At 44.7% G+C, this 16668-nt stretch overlaps 1 protein-coding gene across 2 annotated transcripts in view; it reads left to right on the forward strand.

Moving 5' to 3' along the window:
* The window catches only part of BCL3 (BCL3 transcription coactivator), a 119756-nt gene that overhangs the window by 76060 nt on the left and 27028 nt on the right, over window positions 1-16668 (forward strand). For both annotated transcript variants that reach the window (XM_040327449.1, XM_040327450.1), the window contains 3 exons: window positions 5632-5827; window positions 8538-8626; window positions 13735-13812. In XM_040327449.1, the coding sequence (XP_040183383.1) occupies window positions 5632-5827; window positions 8538-8626; window positions 13735-13812 (363 nt within the window). The remainder of the gene's footprint in view (window positions 1-5631; window positions 5828-8537; window positions 8627-13734; window positions 13813-16668) is intronic.

The following is a 16668-nucleotide window of genomic DNA, read 5'->3' on the forward strand; positions in this document are numbered from 1 at the left end:
CCATGTTACAGCAGAGGTATAAATGCCCCTGTTACAGCAAGGCTGCATGCCTGTACGGGGGCCTGGGGTCCCCCTCAAACTAATATAAACTTTGAAGGGGGCCCTATGCCTTTTTATGTTGTTTCTTTTTTCAGGGTATATGGCCTGCTTTGGTTTAGGAGTTGGGGGAGGGGGTGCACGCTTAGCTCTCCATCCCTATCCTGGCCAACCAGGCTGTGCATGCTTGAAAAGGGTCTAGTGTGGACATTGAGGGGGATCTCACACTAAAAGAGGAGTCTGGGGCTCCCCCTTAAAATCCATGCCAGACCCCTTTCCAGGCATACATCCTGGCCAGGAAAGGAAGGGATAGCAAGTGTGTGCCCTCTGCCCATTCCACATAACATGCCCTCGAAGTTGGGAGGGTTCCTTTCCAGGGACCTCCTTCCCCGGTAAGGCATTTCCCCTCTATGTTAATGGAAACAAGGGCCTCATACCCACACCCCTGGCCCAGGAGATAGGGGGGTTTGCAGAGGATGGAAGGGGGGATATCAGAATCTGTAAGCCCCCTTTCAAATTAAAGAGGACTACAGATATCTGGACCTCCCCATTTACATCAATAAGCACAGTACCCTTTGTTATTCAATAACTAAAAGAAAATTTAAATAGGAAATACTAACATCCACACTAAAGTACCACAAACACAATGACCACGCAACAACCATCCTCTTGCGTCACTACTTGTGTTGCAAATGACAGTGCCAGGCCAGTTGCTGAATCAAAAAAAAAAAAACCTGCTGGGGATGCTGATGTCATTGACCAAATATGGTCATGACTATACATGATTAATAACATCACCCCGGATGTCTGCCGGCTCGTTTACAGTTTGCAGCAGCAGCCAGCTGGAAGCTGTCATTTAGTGGTGGTAGTAATATCCCCACTAAACAGTAAGCCCTGGTTCACACTAGGTACGATTTGGTACGATTTGAGATGCGATTTGACATGTCAAATCGCATCTCAAATCGGCGGTATTTGCCGGCAATTGACGGCAATGGCACTGTCCTAATCGGTGCGACGCCGCATCTGCAGCACTGCACCGATTTCAAAAAGTAGTTCCTGTACTACTTTTTGCGATTTCGGGCCGCGATTTACATTGAACCCTGCACAGATGTCTCTTAAATCGCGTCCGAAATCGTGGCAAAATCGCAGCCGCAAAATCGCGGTAAAATCGTGATTTTACCGCGATTTTGAATTCGCAGCAGTGTGAACCTAGCCTAAAAGTGTCTTCTGCTGAATGTTTGGGCGAATGGACAAACAGGCCAAATCTGTATTTCCTTTAGAGCTTCTAAAACCCGGTGCATTGACCTGTATACTGTACCATAAAGCTAAACAACAATATAGCATGTCTGGATCTTTGCGCATACATGGTACTGCATGTCACCACAGTCCATCACGATGCAATACAACGCATAGACCTAAATAAAGTTTAATTTTATAGTTAAAAGTAAACAGTGTCATGTGTTGTAACCACGCATTGCATCACCCCTTTATTACCCCTACACAACATGTATTAGTGTGGGGGCTGATGTGAACAAGCCTAAAGTTTATGCAGAAAATGTTAAACATTTTCCATTACTGGGTGTGTGTGTGTGTAAAAAAGCAACATTCACTTTCTGAGTAAATGTTCTGTGAAATAAACAAGGGTTAAACCCTTCACCGCATACACCTCTTCATACTACGAAAACAGGGGAATCCAAACTCAGTCACCCACACATGTACTCACTGAAAGTGCTGTAGATTGTTTAACAGTTTCTTATAGGCATCCATCCAATCAACAGATAAAGTAAACAAGGGGACCCTGTGCAGAAATGGGGTTTGGGGCATTGCACTAGCCATAGGCGTGCGCACAGGGTAAGCCAGGTGTGCCTGGGCACACCCTAATCACCCTGTGTGGTGCAGATTGCATCAAAATATGCTGCGTTAAACATGCAGTAACGCACAGAAAAATACAGCATTAAATGGCACATAACACACCGAAATATACAACGTTAAACGTGCACTAATGTACAGAAATATGCTGCATTAAATGTGCAGTAACACACTGGAATATACTGCTTTAAACATGCAGTAATGCACAGAAATACACCAAAGCTCCCTAATGGGGCTCCTTAAATAAAATAAATATATAATAAAAATAAAAAACTACTAACACTGTCCACTGCCCTACTGACACCAATCTCTTCCCTACTGACACCATCCACCGCTCTGCTGACACCATCAGTATACTGTATATACACATGCAAATAGGTTTGAGCTTTGGGGTGCACACCCTAATGCAATGGGCTGAGCACACCTATGGCACTAGCTAAAATGATCATTACTTGCCATGATAAACCATTATTTTCAGTAATGAGGGCCAATGAGAGCCGAACATATCTAAATTGTAATGGTAAGTAATAAACACATTGACCACCAATGACCCAGATATAATGGTTGGTTGGGTAGGTTCCCCCAGTACATTGGTGGCCAGTGAAGAATACTCCTTTTACACTGATGATAAGTGTAGCATCTCGTTTAAGGAGGGGACACACCTACACTGATCACCAATGTTACTGGTATAATGGTGGTCAATGTCAAAGCCTGTTACATTGGTGGACTTTGAATAATACTCCCATTACATTATTGGTTAGTGAAGTATCCAGTGTTACAATGGGGGTAGGCATAAATTCCCTGGTACAGTGGTGATCAGTGTAGAATGCCTCATTAGAGTGATGGTCATTGTAAATACCCCCATTAGACTGGTGGTCAGGGGAAGGGGAATTGTTGGTGTCAATGAGGTAATAATATTATTATATTAGTGTTAGTGGGTGAAGAGTCCCCTATTATTGGGATTAGTGATTGAAGAACCCACTGATATTAGTGTTAGTGGTTAAAGAGCCCCTATTATTGGTGTTAGTGGCTAAAGAGACCCTATTATTGGTGTTAGTGGCTAAAGAGACCCTATTATTGTGGCTGAAGAGCCCTCTGTTATTGGTGTCGGTGGCTAAAGAGCCCATATTGTTACTGTTTTGTGGGCAAAGAACCCCCTATTGTTGGTGTCTCTGGGTGAAGAACTCCCTATTGTTGGTGTTTGTGGGTGAAGAACCCCCTATTGTTGGTGTTTGTGGGTGAAGAACCCCCTATTGTTGGTGTCTCTGGGTGAAGAACTCCCTATTGTTGGTGTTTGTGGGTGAAGAACCCCCTATTGTTGGTGTTTGTGGGTGAAGAACCCCCTATTGTTGGTGTTTGTGGGTGAAGAACCCCCTATTGTTGGTGTCTCTGGGTGAAGAACTCCCTATTGTTGGTGTTTGTGGGTGAAGAACTCCCTATTGTTGGTGTTTGTGGGTGAAGAACCCCCTATTGTTGGTGTTTGTGGGTGAAGAACCCCCTATTGTTGGTGTTTGTGGGCGAAGAACCCCATTCTGTTGGTATTTGTGGGCAAAGAACCCCCTATTGTTGGTGTTTGTGGGTGAAGAACCCACTAATATTTGTGTTAGTGACTTAAGAGTTGGTGTTTGTGGGTGATAAGCCCCCTATTATTGGGGTTTGTGGGTGAAAAGCCCCCTATTATTGGGGTTTGTGGATGAAGGGTCCCAGTTCTTTTGTACTTTGTGGTTACTTACCTCCAAAACGAACACCATAGGGGATGCTGATGCTGTCTCTGGTTTTCCGCGGCTCATTACATATGTATGGGAGGGGCAATAATGGGGCCACTATGGTAGAGTAATGCTGTGTACACAGGATCGGTCAAACTGATGAGAACGGTCTGATGGACCGTTTTCATCGGACCAAACCGATCGTGTGTGGGCCCCATCGGTTATTTATCCATAGGTTAAAAAAAAGCAATTTTGTTTTAAAATTAACCGATGGATACCTAACCGATAGAACAAAACTGATCGTTTGTAGGCACATCCATCGGTTAAAAATCCATGCATGCTCAAAATCAAGTCAACGCATGCTTGGAAGCATTGAACTTCGTTTTTTTCAGCACGTCGTCGTGTTTTACGTCACCGCATTCTGACACTATCGTTTTTTTTTAACCGATGGTGTGTAGCACGACTGACCATTAGTCAGCTTCATCGGTTAACCGATGAAAATGGTCCATCAGACCGTTCTCATCGGATGGACCGATCGTGTGTACGCGGCATCACAAGCCTTTCTGCAAATGGTATCCGTTTCTTATTGGCCAGGTTTCCTTTCACTTCCCGTTTGATAGTCTCCTGAACAAATAAACAATGCGAATATCCTCAACAGGGACACAAAGCAAAAATAACCCTACAGGGTTACTAACCGTCACCTACTCTATTTAAAACTGAAAAAAAAAATAGTTTTGGTCAAAGATACAGTTTAATGTCTTTTTTTCCCACTTACTGTGGAATAACAGATCATTAAAAAAAAAGGTGACAGGTTCTGCTGTCACCACCTGCTGAACTGAACCAAAAAAAGGATGTGGTTTTGAGTTAGAGTTCCTTTTAGCATATGCATTTATAATGAGTGAATTATTATTATTATTATTAATAAAGTATAAAATAAATATTATAATATTATGTTTAAGGGGTCTATTTATAAAAAAAAAATTGCTGTACAAATGTCTCACCACATCCATCTCAAATAATCCCTTGTAACGTGTCTAATATGTATAATTCCTATGATTGTCAGCTCCAACTAGTGGTCATAATGTGGTACCACGTTTCCCCGAAAATAAGCCCGGGTCTTATATTAATTTTGGCAATCAAAAACACAGTAGGGCTTATTTTCGGGGTAGGTCTTACAATTTCACGTGCTGTCTTCTTGTCCCCTCTCCCTGCCTGCCTGGCAGGAATCCCCAGTGTTAAGTGAATCAAACACGGTTGTAAACTCCAAGAATCCTTTCTATTACAGTAGAATATCATGAAAAAGGTGTGTGTTCCTGTGTCACATACCTTCTTACAGTGCCACAGACGGCTGGAGCTCTCTCCCACGATCCAAGCATTGCAGAGGGAGGGGGGGCAGACATCCCCCACCGACAGGCAGGAAAATAAAACATCAGCTAAGCGCCCCTCGGCACCTTCCATAGCCCGCTGCGATCCAGCTTTGCAGAGGGTGGGGGGCCCGAGATCCCTGCTGACAAGCAGGAGAAGAAAGATCTGAGCATTGCAGAGGGAGGGAGGGCAATATACCATGCTGACAGGAAGGGGAAGAGGAGGAGAGAAGCTGAACGCCGACTGTCACTGTATACCAAAGGTATTTGACTACAGATTGGATTACAGAAACACACACGCTAGGGCTTATTTTCGGGGTAGGGCTTATATTGCAGCCCTCCATGAAAATTGGGGTAGGTCTTATTTTCGGGGTAGGTCTTAGTTTCGGGGAAACACGGTAGGTTCATGAAATATTTCAATCAGGAAAATATCACGTTATGATCACTAGATGGAGCTAATGATCATAAGAATAAAACATATTATACAAATTACAGGGATATTGCACCTATTTAAATAAGCCCCCTGTGTGTTTTTTTCCTCTATTTCCAAGTAGAAATGGTCCCATTCAAAAAGAATCAAATGGAATAATAAAAAAAAAAAAATTCTGAACACTTTGACATCACATTTCATTGGAATCCTATTTGTTCTATCTTAGACGCCCCTCCATCTTGCGGTGATCACAAATCAGCCAGACCTTGTTGGCCTCCTACTAGAACATGGATCCTCTCCCAGCATTCAAGACCGTAACGGACAGACTTGTGTTCATTTAGCGTGTGAATATGGAAGTATTGCCTGCCTAGAGGTTCTGATGAGAGCTGACACCAAAGACTTGGAGGCCACCAATTATGAGGGTATGAGATTATTTCATATGAAAATGTAATTTATAATTATTGTCTTTTATTGAAAAAATAGTAGTCAGTGGGCGGATTTAGTCAGGCAATGCACACACTATGGGCCAGATTCTCAAAGGCGTTACGACGGCGCAACACCATTTGCGCCGTCGTAAGTCCTAATCTGGCCCAGGGTATCTATGCGACTGATTCTTAGAATCAGTTACGCTTAGATACCCATTAGATCTGACAGGCGTAAGGCTCTTACGCTGTCAGATCTTAAATGCAATTTAGCTAGTTACACGAGATTCCCAAACATACGTGCGGACGGCGCAGTGATTTTACGACGTTTCCGTAAGCGTAAACTTGCCCCTGCTATAATGAGGGGCAAGTTTACGTAGGTCCATCGTATGCCATGTTAAGTATGGCGTCGGGTCAGCGTCGGCTTTTTCCGTCGTTTACGTTGTTTTCGTAAGTCGTTCGCGAATACGACTTTACGTGAATGACGCTCACGTCGGCGTCATTGACGTTTTCCGTCGTGAGCTGGAGCATGCGCACTGGGCTTTTTTTCCCACCCGGCGCATTCGCAGTTCGATCGGCGCGGGGGCGCGCTTAATTTAAATACAAGCCGCCCCCTTTGAATTACGCGGCCTTACGCTGGGCCAATTACACTACGCCGACGCAAATTACATAGCAATTGCTTGGAGAATACGGTACTTGCTCCAGTAATTTGCGGCGGCGTAGTGTAAATGGCTTACGCTACGCCGTCGCAGATTCTACAAGAATCTGGCCCTATAGGTCCAATAATCCTTGTAAACCTATTTTGTTTTCATATTTCCCTGACCAGAATTCAGCAAATAGACTAACATGGGTGACGGCATGTTGCATGGGACTGTCACCTTGGCCATATGGGACATTGTATTTGGAAAGGCCATCCCTGAACCCCATACACTTATTTTACCTATGCTCCCTTCCAGCTGTTTGCTCCTTGGAAGCCGGTGCCAAGACTGGCTTTGGCAGGACCCAGAGGGACCATCAATCCCTGGTCAGGTGACAGTGCTTAGGCCTAGCTATTGGCTGGTGGGTCTGGCTTTATTACACAGGAGCAGGTCACATGCTCACTCTATGCTCAGGTGCAGCGGCCGGGTGGGGAACTGAGTAATGCTGAACCTGTGGTATTACTAAGCTGCACTAAGGACCGAGTGTCTGGTATGACCTCAGTACTGCCCCCCACTGTGCCTCCATGACAATACAGTGACTATCCCTCCTGAGATGTGTGCAAACCTGGTAGCCAACTACAATAAAAGTCTTACCTCTGTGCTTGCCAACAAGTGTTTCTCCACCGGGTACTAAGTCATGTTTTGCTTGGGGATCAAATACTAATAAATTGAGTTGCAGTTCAGTCAGTAAAATAACATTGGTATTATGTGTTCTTTTCTGGATTTTTGGTTGATATTCTGTTTCTATCATTTAAAATAAACCTATGATAACAATTATAGACCCTTCATTTCTTTGTAAGTGAGCAAACTTCTGCAAGGGATCAAATAAATATTTTCTCCACTTTAACCACTTCCGGACCGCCGCATGTACATATACGTCGGCAGAATGGCACGGACAGGCACATTGGCGTACCTGTACGTCCCTGCCTAGACGTGGGTCGGGGGTCCGATCGGGACCCCCCCCCCCCCCCGGTACATGCGGCGGTTCACGTGGCTTCAGGAGCGATACGGGACGAGGGCACGGCCCCTCGCGATCGCTCCCCAGAGCTGAAGAACGGGGAGAGCCGTATGTAAACACGGCTTCCCCGTGCTTCACTGTGGCGGCGTATCGATCGAGTCATCCCTTTTATAGGAAGACTCGATCGATGACGTCAGACCTACAGCCACACCCCCCTACAGTTGTAAACACACACTAGGTGAACCCTAACTCCTACAGCGCCCCCTGTGGTTAACTCCCAAACAGCAACTGTAATTTTCACAATAAACAATGCAATTTAAATGCATTTTTTGCTGTGAAAATGACAATGGTCCCAAAAATGTGTCAAAATTGTCCGAAGTGTCCGCCATAATGTCGCAGTCACGAAAAAAATCGCTGATCGCCGCCATTAGTAGTAAAAAAAATTAATAAAACTATCCCCTATTTTGTAAACGCTATAAATTTTGCGCTAACCAATCGATAAACGCTTATTGCGATTTTCTTTACCAAAAATAGGTAGAAGAATACGTATCGGCCTAAACTGAGGGAAAAAAATTGTTATATATGTTTTTGGGGGATATTTATTATAGCAAAAAGTAAAAAATATTGCATTTTTTTCAAAATTGTCGCTCTATTTTTGTTTATAGCGCAAAAAATAAAAACCGCAGAGGTGATCAAATACCACCAAAAGAAAGCTCTATTTGTGGGGGAAAAAGGACGCCAATTTTGTTTGGGAGCCACGTCGCATGACCGCGCAATTGTCTGTTAAAGCGACGCAGTGCCGAATTGTAAAAACCCCTTGGGTCATTTAGCAGCATATTGGTCCGGTCCTTAAGTGGTTAAATGAAGGTTGCCTGGCTTCAAGGACATGCTTCCCATTAGGCCTACTTGATTGGCCTCATTGGCGGCACAGCCCTGAAGTCAGACAGCCATCATTTCAGGAGGTCAGCAACCCTTCATAGTATTTATTTATGAGTTTTCTTTATCTGTCTTCTCTCTGTGACACTAAACCTTTCCGTTTTGTCTGCTCCTTTAGGTATGACCGCATTGCACATAGCTGTCAGTACAGAACGCAGGGGCTTAACGCTTTGTTTGCTGAAGCACGGAGCTGATGTGAACGCAGTGGTACGATGCCGTTTATGGGGTACCAAACCCAACAGGATTTTATTTTGCTTCCCAAACATTCCCAAAAAATAAAGCTGCGTGAATTTCTATAGTCCTTACTATACTACAAAACTGCACACCATACAGTCGCATTCAACTTAACAACACATTATTAAACACAGCACCAATTTCCACTACGCTAGCAGCAAATACTAGAACTTTCACAATTCAGACCACAATAGACCACCCTTAAGTGTACAACTAAGGATAGGCAGCACATTGAGGTCTGTTATACATCAGGGAACAATAATGTCTTTGTATATTATAATATATATATATATATATATATATATATATAAAATATCTCACAAGAATAAGGAAATACACTGCGTGTAGCATCTATAGCAGGGGTGCCCAACCTTTTGAAGAGCGAGGGCCATTTAAGTGACTTGGTAACCGGTCACGGGCCACAATGAGCGGAGCGGGTGCTGCTCTGCTATACATTTTTTTTAGCGGATCGGATTGGAGGTAGGACACAAGTCGGTTTATGTCTGCCACTACTTAGAGGTGAATGGAGGGTCCAATTGGTCGGACCCCCCTTTCACACTGATGTGCTGTGGTTTACTCGCACCGCGGGTGCAACGCAGTGTACCCTTGGCTTTCCTGCCCTTTGCAATAGACTTCTATTATATCCTGCAGGTGTGGTGCACTTTTTGAAAGCACACCAAACCCGCAGGTAATAACAGAAGTCTATGACTCGGTGCAGAAACCTGCACGAAAACTGCTCTGCACCTGCGGATCAGTTTGAAAGCAGCCCAGTAACCACTGGTGAACAGATATGCCCATATATACATTGTGATTTTAGTAATAAACTGACCTTTAATAACAGTATTCTATTCCATCCCAGAGCAGGAGGTCGCGGGCCACATCAGAGGGCTCCGCGGGCCACAAATGGCCCCCGGGCCACTGGTTGGGCACCCCTGATCTATAGCCAGAATAAAAAAGGCACAAGGGCCCAGATTCACAAAGAGCAAGGCGCACATTACGCCGCCGTAGAGTAACCACCGTACACTACGCCAACGCAGCGCAGAGAGGCAAGCATTGCATTCAGCAAGTGCTCCCAACGCTGAGCCAGCGTGGCGTGGGTTTCGACGGCGTACGCCGGCGAAGGTGGAAGTGGGCGTGAGCCCATGCAAATGAGGCGTGACCCCATGCAAATGATGGGCCGAATGCCAAACAGGTACGTATCACAAATTGGGCATGCGCCGTGACGTGGACACACCCCTATGAGCCTGCTCACAACCACGACGGCAAAACTGCCTAAGCTACGCCGGATCACTTCGTACGCCGTGAACATAACGTACGCCCAGCCAGACACACGTCCAACGCACAATACGCTGGCTTGTGTTCCCTGGTGCAGACCTGTGCATGTCTGTTGCTGGGCTGCACCTCCTTTATGGCGAATAATTTTTCGCCGGATGTACAACTTACGCGCATCTAGCGTAGCCTGCGCCGGGCACACGCACGTTCGTGAATCGCCGTATTTCCCCCATTTGCATGTTTGAATGGCTAATCAATGGGAGTGGCACCATGCTCCCAGCCTAAATGTACGTCCACCCTACGCCGGCGTAAGCAAGATACGTCGGCGGGGTGTAGCCTGTTTTTAGGCGCATATTAGTTTGTGGGTCTGGCGCACAGATACGACGGCGCACATTTGCACTTACGTCGGCGTAACTTGTTATACGTCGGCGTAAGTGCTTTGTGAATCTGGGCCAAACACATGTAAAACATACAATCAGTTATGTACCTTGGAACCATTAGCATTTTCATGTTTTAACAAGGTGCATTTTGTATTTTAACAATATGAAGATTAACGTGGGTCAAACCTGTGTAATGTGCATTTAGCAAATGTTACTGAAAAGAAAAATGGAGGTGGGAAATTGCCTAAAAAAAGCTGATTTGCATGTTCCTTTAAAGGGTTATGCCTAGTACACACAATCGTTTTTCCCGTCGGGGAACCTGGGAAAATTGGCCGTGTGTATGCTCCTTCTCCTTTTTCTCGCCGCGAATCGCAGTGTTTTTTTCCCCGCAGATTTCCTATGGGAAATACTGCGCGGGAGCATACACAAGGCTGGTTTTCCCGACCAAAGTTCTCCTGGGAGTTTCCCTGTTGGGAAAACCGGCCGTGTGTACAGGGGAAAAGTGACCGAGATGGTTCCCGGGTTTTCCAGGGGGTCTTTTGACCGTCGGGAAAACCGATCGTGTGTATTAGGCAAAACTCTCATTTAAATAATCTTTTTAGTGGACTGTCCCTCAAGGGGACAAAGTACTGTGGTGTTGGGGTGATTATACTTATGTGGCAGATGTTTTCCCAATGAGTTGTGCCAGTCGAAACTGTATTTTAGGGCATGGCAGACCACTTCTATTGAACCAAACGGAAAGTTTACATAAACATCTGTTGCCCATGCAAGGATTCTTCCACTTCAACATGATCAGTCAAATGAAAAGGCTGAGTCACCTGGCTCACTTGTTAGAAGCACCGCTGCTTTTCTTATCAGTCCCTCTGACTGTGTTGCCCAGCTCTCCTGGTTCACTTGGCTCTCTCCACTTTTAGTCACAGCGCCCTTCTGCATGGCCCACTCCTGACTTCAGGATAAGGATTCTGACACCCTAATAGGACCCCATCTGTCCTCCTGTCTCCTGGCTGGCGTATCTCTAACCCCTGAGTGGGACCTTCTGACTCTTCACTCCTGGTTGGGGCTTTTCTGACCCCTGAGAGACCTCCTGTCTCCAATATGTCCGCTGTCTCCAAACTGGGAGCTCTGAGCTATCCTCATGCTTGAGTATTTAATGACCTTGCACACCTGTGTACTCACATAGGCTGCCGGGCACCCAGCATAATCTGGGCACAGCATTGAAGGTTTTGTCCCACCCAAGACACTTTGGAACCTTCCAGCTCTAGGCCTCAATTCAGGAATACATAATCTGGAGAAAACCCCAAAAACTGATTTGGAACTTTACACATTAAGGCCCAGATTCTCAAAGGAGATACGACGGCGTATCTCCAGATACGCCATCGTATCTCTGAGTCTGAGCCGTCGAATCTATGCGCCTGATTCATAGAATCAGTTACGCATAGATTTGTATTAGATCCAACCGGCGTAAGTCTCTTACGCCGACGGATCTTAACTGCATATGTACGCTGGCCGCTAGGGGCGTGTACGCTGATTTACACCTAGAAATATGTAAATCAGCTAGATACGTGATTTCACGAACGTACGCCCGGCCGACGCAGTACAGATACGCCGTTTACGTTAGGCTTTTCCCGGCGTAAAGTTACCCCTGCTATATGAGGCGTACATGTGGCGTACCAATGTTAAGTATGGACATCGTTCCCGCGTCGAATTTTGAATATTTTACATTGTTTGCGTAAGTCGTCCGTGAATGGGGCTGGACGTAATTTAAGTTCACGTCGAAACCAATACGTCCTTGCAGCGTATTTTGGAGCAATGCACACTGGGATATGTCCACGGACGGCGCATGCACCGTTCGTTAAAAACGTCAATCACGTCAGGTCACATAAAACACGCCCCCCTGTTCCACATTTGAATTAGGCGGGCTTACGCCGGCCTATTTACGCTACGCCGCCGCAACTTACGGAGCAAGTGCTTTGAGAATACTGCACTTGCCCGTCTAAGTTGTGGAGGCGTAACGTAAATAGGATACGCTACGCCGGAACAAAGATGCGCTCTTCTACGAGAATTTGGCCCTAAGTCTTAATACAAATCCTGTGTCATTTTCTCCTACATTTCCACAGTAGCAGGGCCTTGAACGGTCACAGTACATACAGTTCTTTGTCCCATGTTCCTACATGCTTTGTAAGCCTAGCTACAAGGTAGACAGGGCGCCTCTCCTTCCCCCACAGCTGGCTGGCAACATAGCTAGCAAGGAGCACAGCACTTAAAGAGAAACTGCAGTCTTCTCACATCTTTTGTAATGAAAACATCTTTGCCATTCCGAAGCTTCCCTCCAACCACTTTGCATATTATTTTATATATACTGTGATTCTGTACTTGCCAGATATGCTTCAGAAATCTCCCTCCACTTGGTCTGGCTTCAGCCATTTTAACTGTGGGCAGATGAAGCTGCTGCCTGTTTACTTCCTGGATTTACACACCTCCCTCTCATTGGCCCTCTTATGTCTCACCCCCCTTTCCTTCCTGGCAAACTCTCACAACAGAGAGAGAGCTGTGCATGATGTCATACGCCTAAGCTTTTTTCCAGACAAGAAACAGGAAGTGGGCTGTATAAGGTATTTACTGGCAGAAAAAAAATGTTTTACTATCCAACATTAAAACAACAAGGGCAGAAGATTTAATAGATGGAAAGTTTAAAAAAATGACTGAAGGCCTGCTTTAATAACCAGTGCCTATTGCGGTTCCAAGCACTTGCCAACAAGCTGACACTCAACACCCCCCCCCCCCCCCATGCAATCCACTTGCCATATTGTTACTCTTCTCGTGGAGCAACAATGATATAGTTCCTCAGAATTTATTTTAGATTGTAATTTACATCTGTTAGGTCACTGTTTCTCCGAGTCCATTCAAGTTTTATTCTGTTGAGCCCTGATGAAGAGATAGTGGTGTTGCCCCTTGAAACACATAGGACATTTTTATAGGACATATTTACTGATAATAAAAATGATATTAGACTCCCTCATCCAATTTTGGTCTGGCACTCCTTTCTGTATTCCTGTAATTTGAACTAATGTTGGGTGTCCACTGGGGAAAGCATTTCCATGTTGGAGCCACCTTGCTAGATTGATCTTGTTTGAAGTTTTTCTTCATCACAAGTTGGAAAGCTCCCAATGGTCCTTTAAATGCATTGTTCTGACGAACCCTCGCTTTCTGTCCCTGTGGCAGGAAATAGAGGAAAACTCCCAAGTAAAGCTAAGACAGTAAAATAAAAAAAAATCTGAGTTTACAAGCCCCCCCCCCCCCATTTTATTTCAAACTAAAATGAAAAAAAAAAAGTTGTGAATTTTTTATTTTATTTTGTGATTTCAAAAGAATATTTAGCTCCATAATTGGATCATAGTTCTTCATTAACCTAGTGACATTTTCTTACAGGATATAAAGAGTGGACAAAGTCCATTGATCCAAGCGGTGGAAAGTAACCAAGAGGACATGGTGTCCCTACTTATTCAAGTGAGTGCTACCTCATGCTTATGTATCTCAATTTGCACTCATTGGTTGGGTGCCCTCTTAGGCTATCTCTGCAGTATTTCTGACCAAACCAGGCTTTTTTTTGGAGAGGGCTTGGAAAATGTATGGGCAGTAACAAGTAGTTCCAGTTACAAGAGCAGGATTGGTATTCCTGGCCAGTGGGAGGTGTAATTAAAGCGGGGGTTCACCCTAAAAAAAAAAAAAAATGTTTTGTCTACCATGCCATCCAGCATACTAGCGTGAGCTACAGTATGCCTTTATTTTTATTTTTTATTATTTCTTTTTTTAATCCATTAGTTAAGTTTCAGACTCCCCGCGGGGAGTAGGCGTTCCTATGAAGAGGGGAACATGATTGACGACCTGCTATGGCTCGTCACGCTTCCCGAAAATAGCCGAAATAGGACTTGGCTCTTCACGGCGCCTGCGCAGTCAGCTCCTAGTCTGTGCGCAGGCGCCGTATAGCGCCGTGAAGAGCCGAGTCCTACTCCGGCTATTTTCGGGAAGCGTGACACGCCATAGCCGGCCGTCAATCATGTTCCCCTCTTCATAGGAACGCCTACTCCCCGCGGGGAGTCTGAAACGAAACTAACGGATTAAACTGTGAGTACAGCGCAAAAAAATAAAATAAAGGCATAATGTAGCTCACGCTAGTATGCTGAATGGCATGGTAGAAAGTTTTATTTTAGGGTGAACCCCCGCTTTAAGAAAGGAGGATAGATACTAGAGAGTCAGATACTGTAGATCAGGGGTGCCCAACCTTTTGAAGAGCAAGGGCCACTTAAGCGACTTGGTAACCGGTCACGGGCCACAATGAGCAGAGCGGGTGGATGGCAGCCCACTTGGCTCTATGGAGCCCACTCTTCTCTCAGCACACCAAACTAACAGGTAATAAAAGTCTATGGCTCAGTACAGGTAACCCACAGGTGCACTTCTCTGCACCTGTGGATGAGTTTGAAAGCAGCCCAGTAAATAAATATGTTCATATATACACTGTGATTTTAGTAATAAACTTACCTTTATTAACAGTATTCTATTCTATTTTCTTCCATCCCAGAACAGGAGGTCGTGGGCCACAGGTTGGGCACTCCTGCTGTAGATAGTCTTATAGAAACGTTTATTCTAATTAAATATCTTGAGTTTTACTCCAACAGTTTGCAACTTCAGTTGCTGCTGAATCAATTACGATTGACTCAATACAATTTTTGGAAGGAATATATTTATGACTTTATGGGTTCATGGAGTCCATAATACAGGTTCCCTTTATGCATGTTGCTTTAGTATTACAATTAGGTACCCTGTTTACCCATATATTTTACTTAATGGGGAATCTCTTGGGCATTGACATCATTATTGGGCCATGTTATTGGCACAGATGTGGGGCAATCATGTCACTTGAATGCTCTAATGATATATCCATAAAGTTCAGTTCAACAGTAAACATTCAATGCTAAAACATACATTTTTGGATGAAACTAGTCTTTAATCCGTAAAGTGAGAATTAAGAATGAACAATGCCACACTACAAACACATAGAGAGACCATGGATGGCTTGTTTAAAAGCTCTTTTACAGTTTGGTAAAGTAGAGATTCAATGAAAATGGATGAACTGCCCTACTGGAGGTACCATATCAACTTTTCTCAGTAATCTAAACTAAGTAATTGGTAAAAGAAGAACAACTGCAACCAGCACAGCACACTAACTATAAATAGATGCACACTTTATATAAATTAGCATTATATATAAAAAGAGAATAATAGCAATACATAGATCTAATGTACAAACAGGTATTATCAACAGAGTCCCCAATAGGAGTCCTGGTGGTATTGTGCACATATACCTGGGTATTATTAAATTAGATACCTCCAGATAAATGTTGCAGAAAATTCCAGTTATAGGGGCCCCTGAGGATGATGGCACACCTGTGTTTGTGTCGGATACCTGAAGACAAGGGGCCAGATCCACGTACCCTGGCACATATTTCCGTCGGGCGTAGCGTATCTCTGATACACTACGCCGCCGTAACTTACTTTTTTTTTACCCTCAAAGAATGCGCGCCGTAAGTTACGGCGGCGTAAGGGCGCGCAATTCAAATGGATGTGATGGGGGCGTGTTTTATGCAAATACGTCTTGACCCAACGTAATTTACATTTTTTTTCAATTGTGCATGCGCCGTCCGTGGGGGTATCCCAGTGCGCATGCTCGAAATGAAACCGGAACAAGCCAATGTTTACGACGGTGACGTCATTCTACGCAAAGCCCTATTCGCGAACGACTTACGCAAACAACGTAACATTTTCAAAATTCGACGCGGGAACGATGGCCATACTTAACATAGGATACGCCCCATATAGCAGGTGTAACTATACGCCGGAAAAAGCCGAACGCAAACAATGTAAAAAAATGCGCCGGCCGGTCGTAAGTTCGTGGATCGCCGTATCTAGCTAATTTGCATACTCAACGCGGAATTCGACGGAAATGCCACCTAGCGGCCAGCGTAAATATACATCTACGATCCGACAGCATACTAAGACGTACGCCTGTCGGATCGATCCCTCATTCAGTCGTATCTTGTTTTATGGATACAAAACAAAGATACAACGTGGGAACTTTGAAATTACGCGGCGTATCAATAGATACACCGGCGTAATTTGTTTGTGGATCTGGCCCAAGATCTGCAGTCATGGGAAGATCCTCCAACTGTTGTCCTATCAGCCTGGAATGGTGCTTCTTACCAGCAGGAATTGTGGTGTGGCACTGGAACTCCTATCTACGCTGTTCTTTAGTCTCTACGTAGTTTATAATATTCCCTTCTGACTTTAGACTTGGCAGCATGGACT

Source organism: Rana temporaria, chromosome 10 (genome assembly GCF_905171775.1).
Source record: "Rana temporaria chromosome 10, aRanTem1.1, whole genome shotgun sequence".
Lineage (NCBI taxonomy): Eukaryota > Metazoa > Chordata > Amphibia > Anura > Ranidae > Rana > Rana temporaria.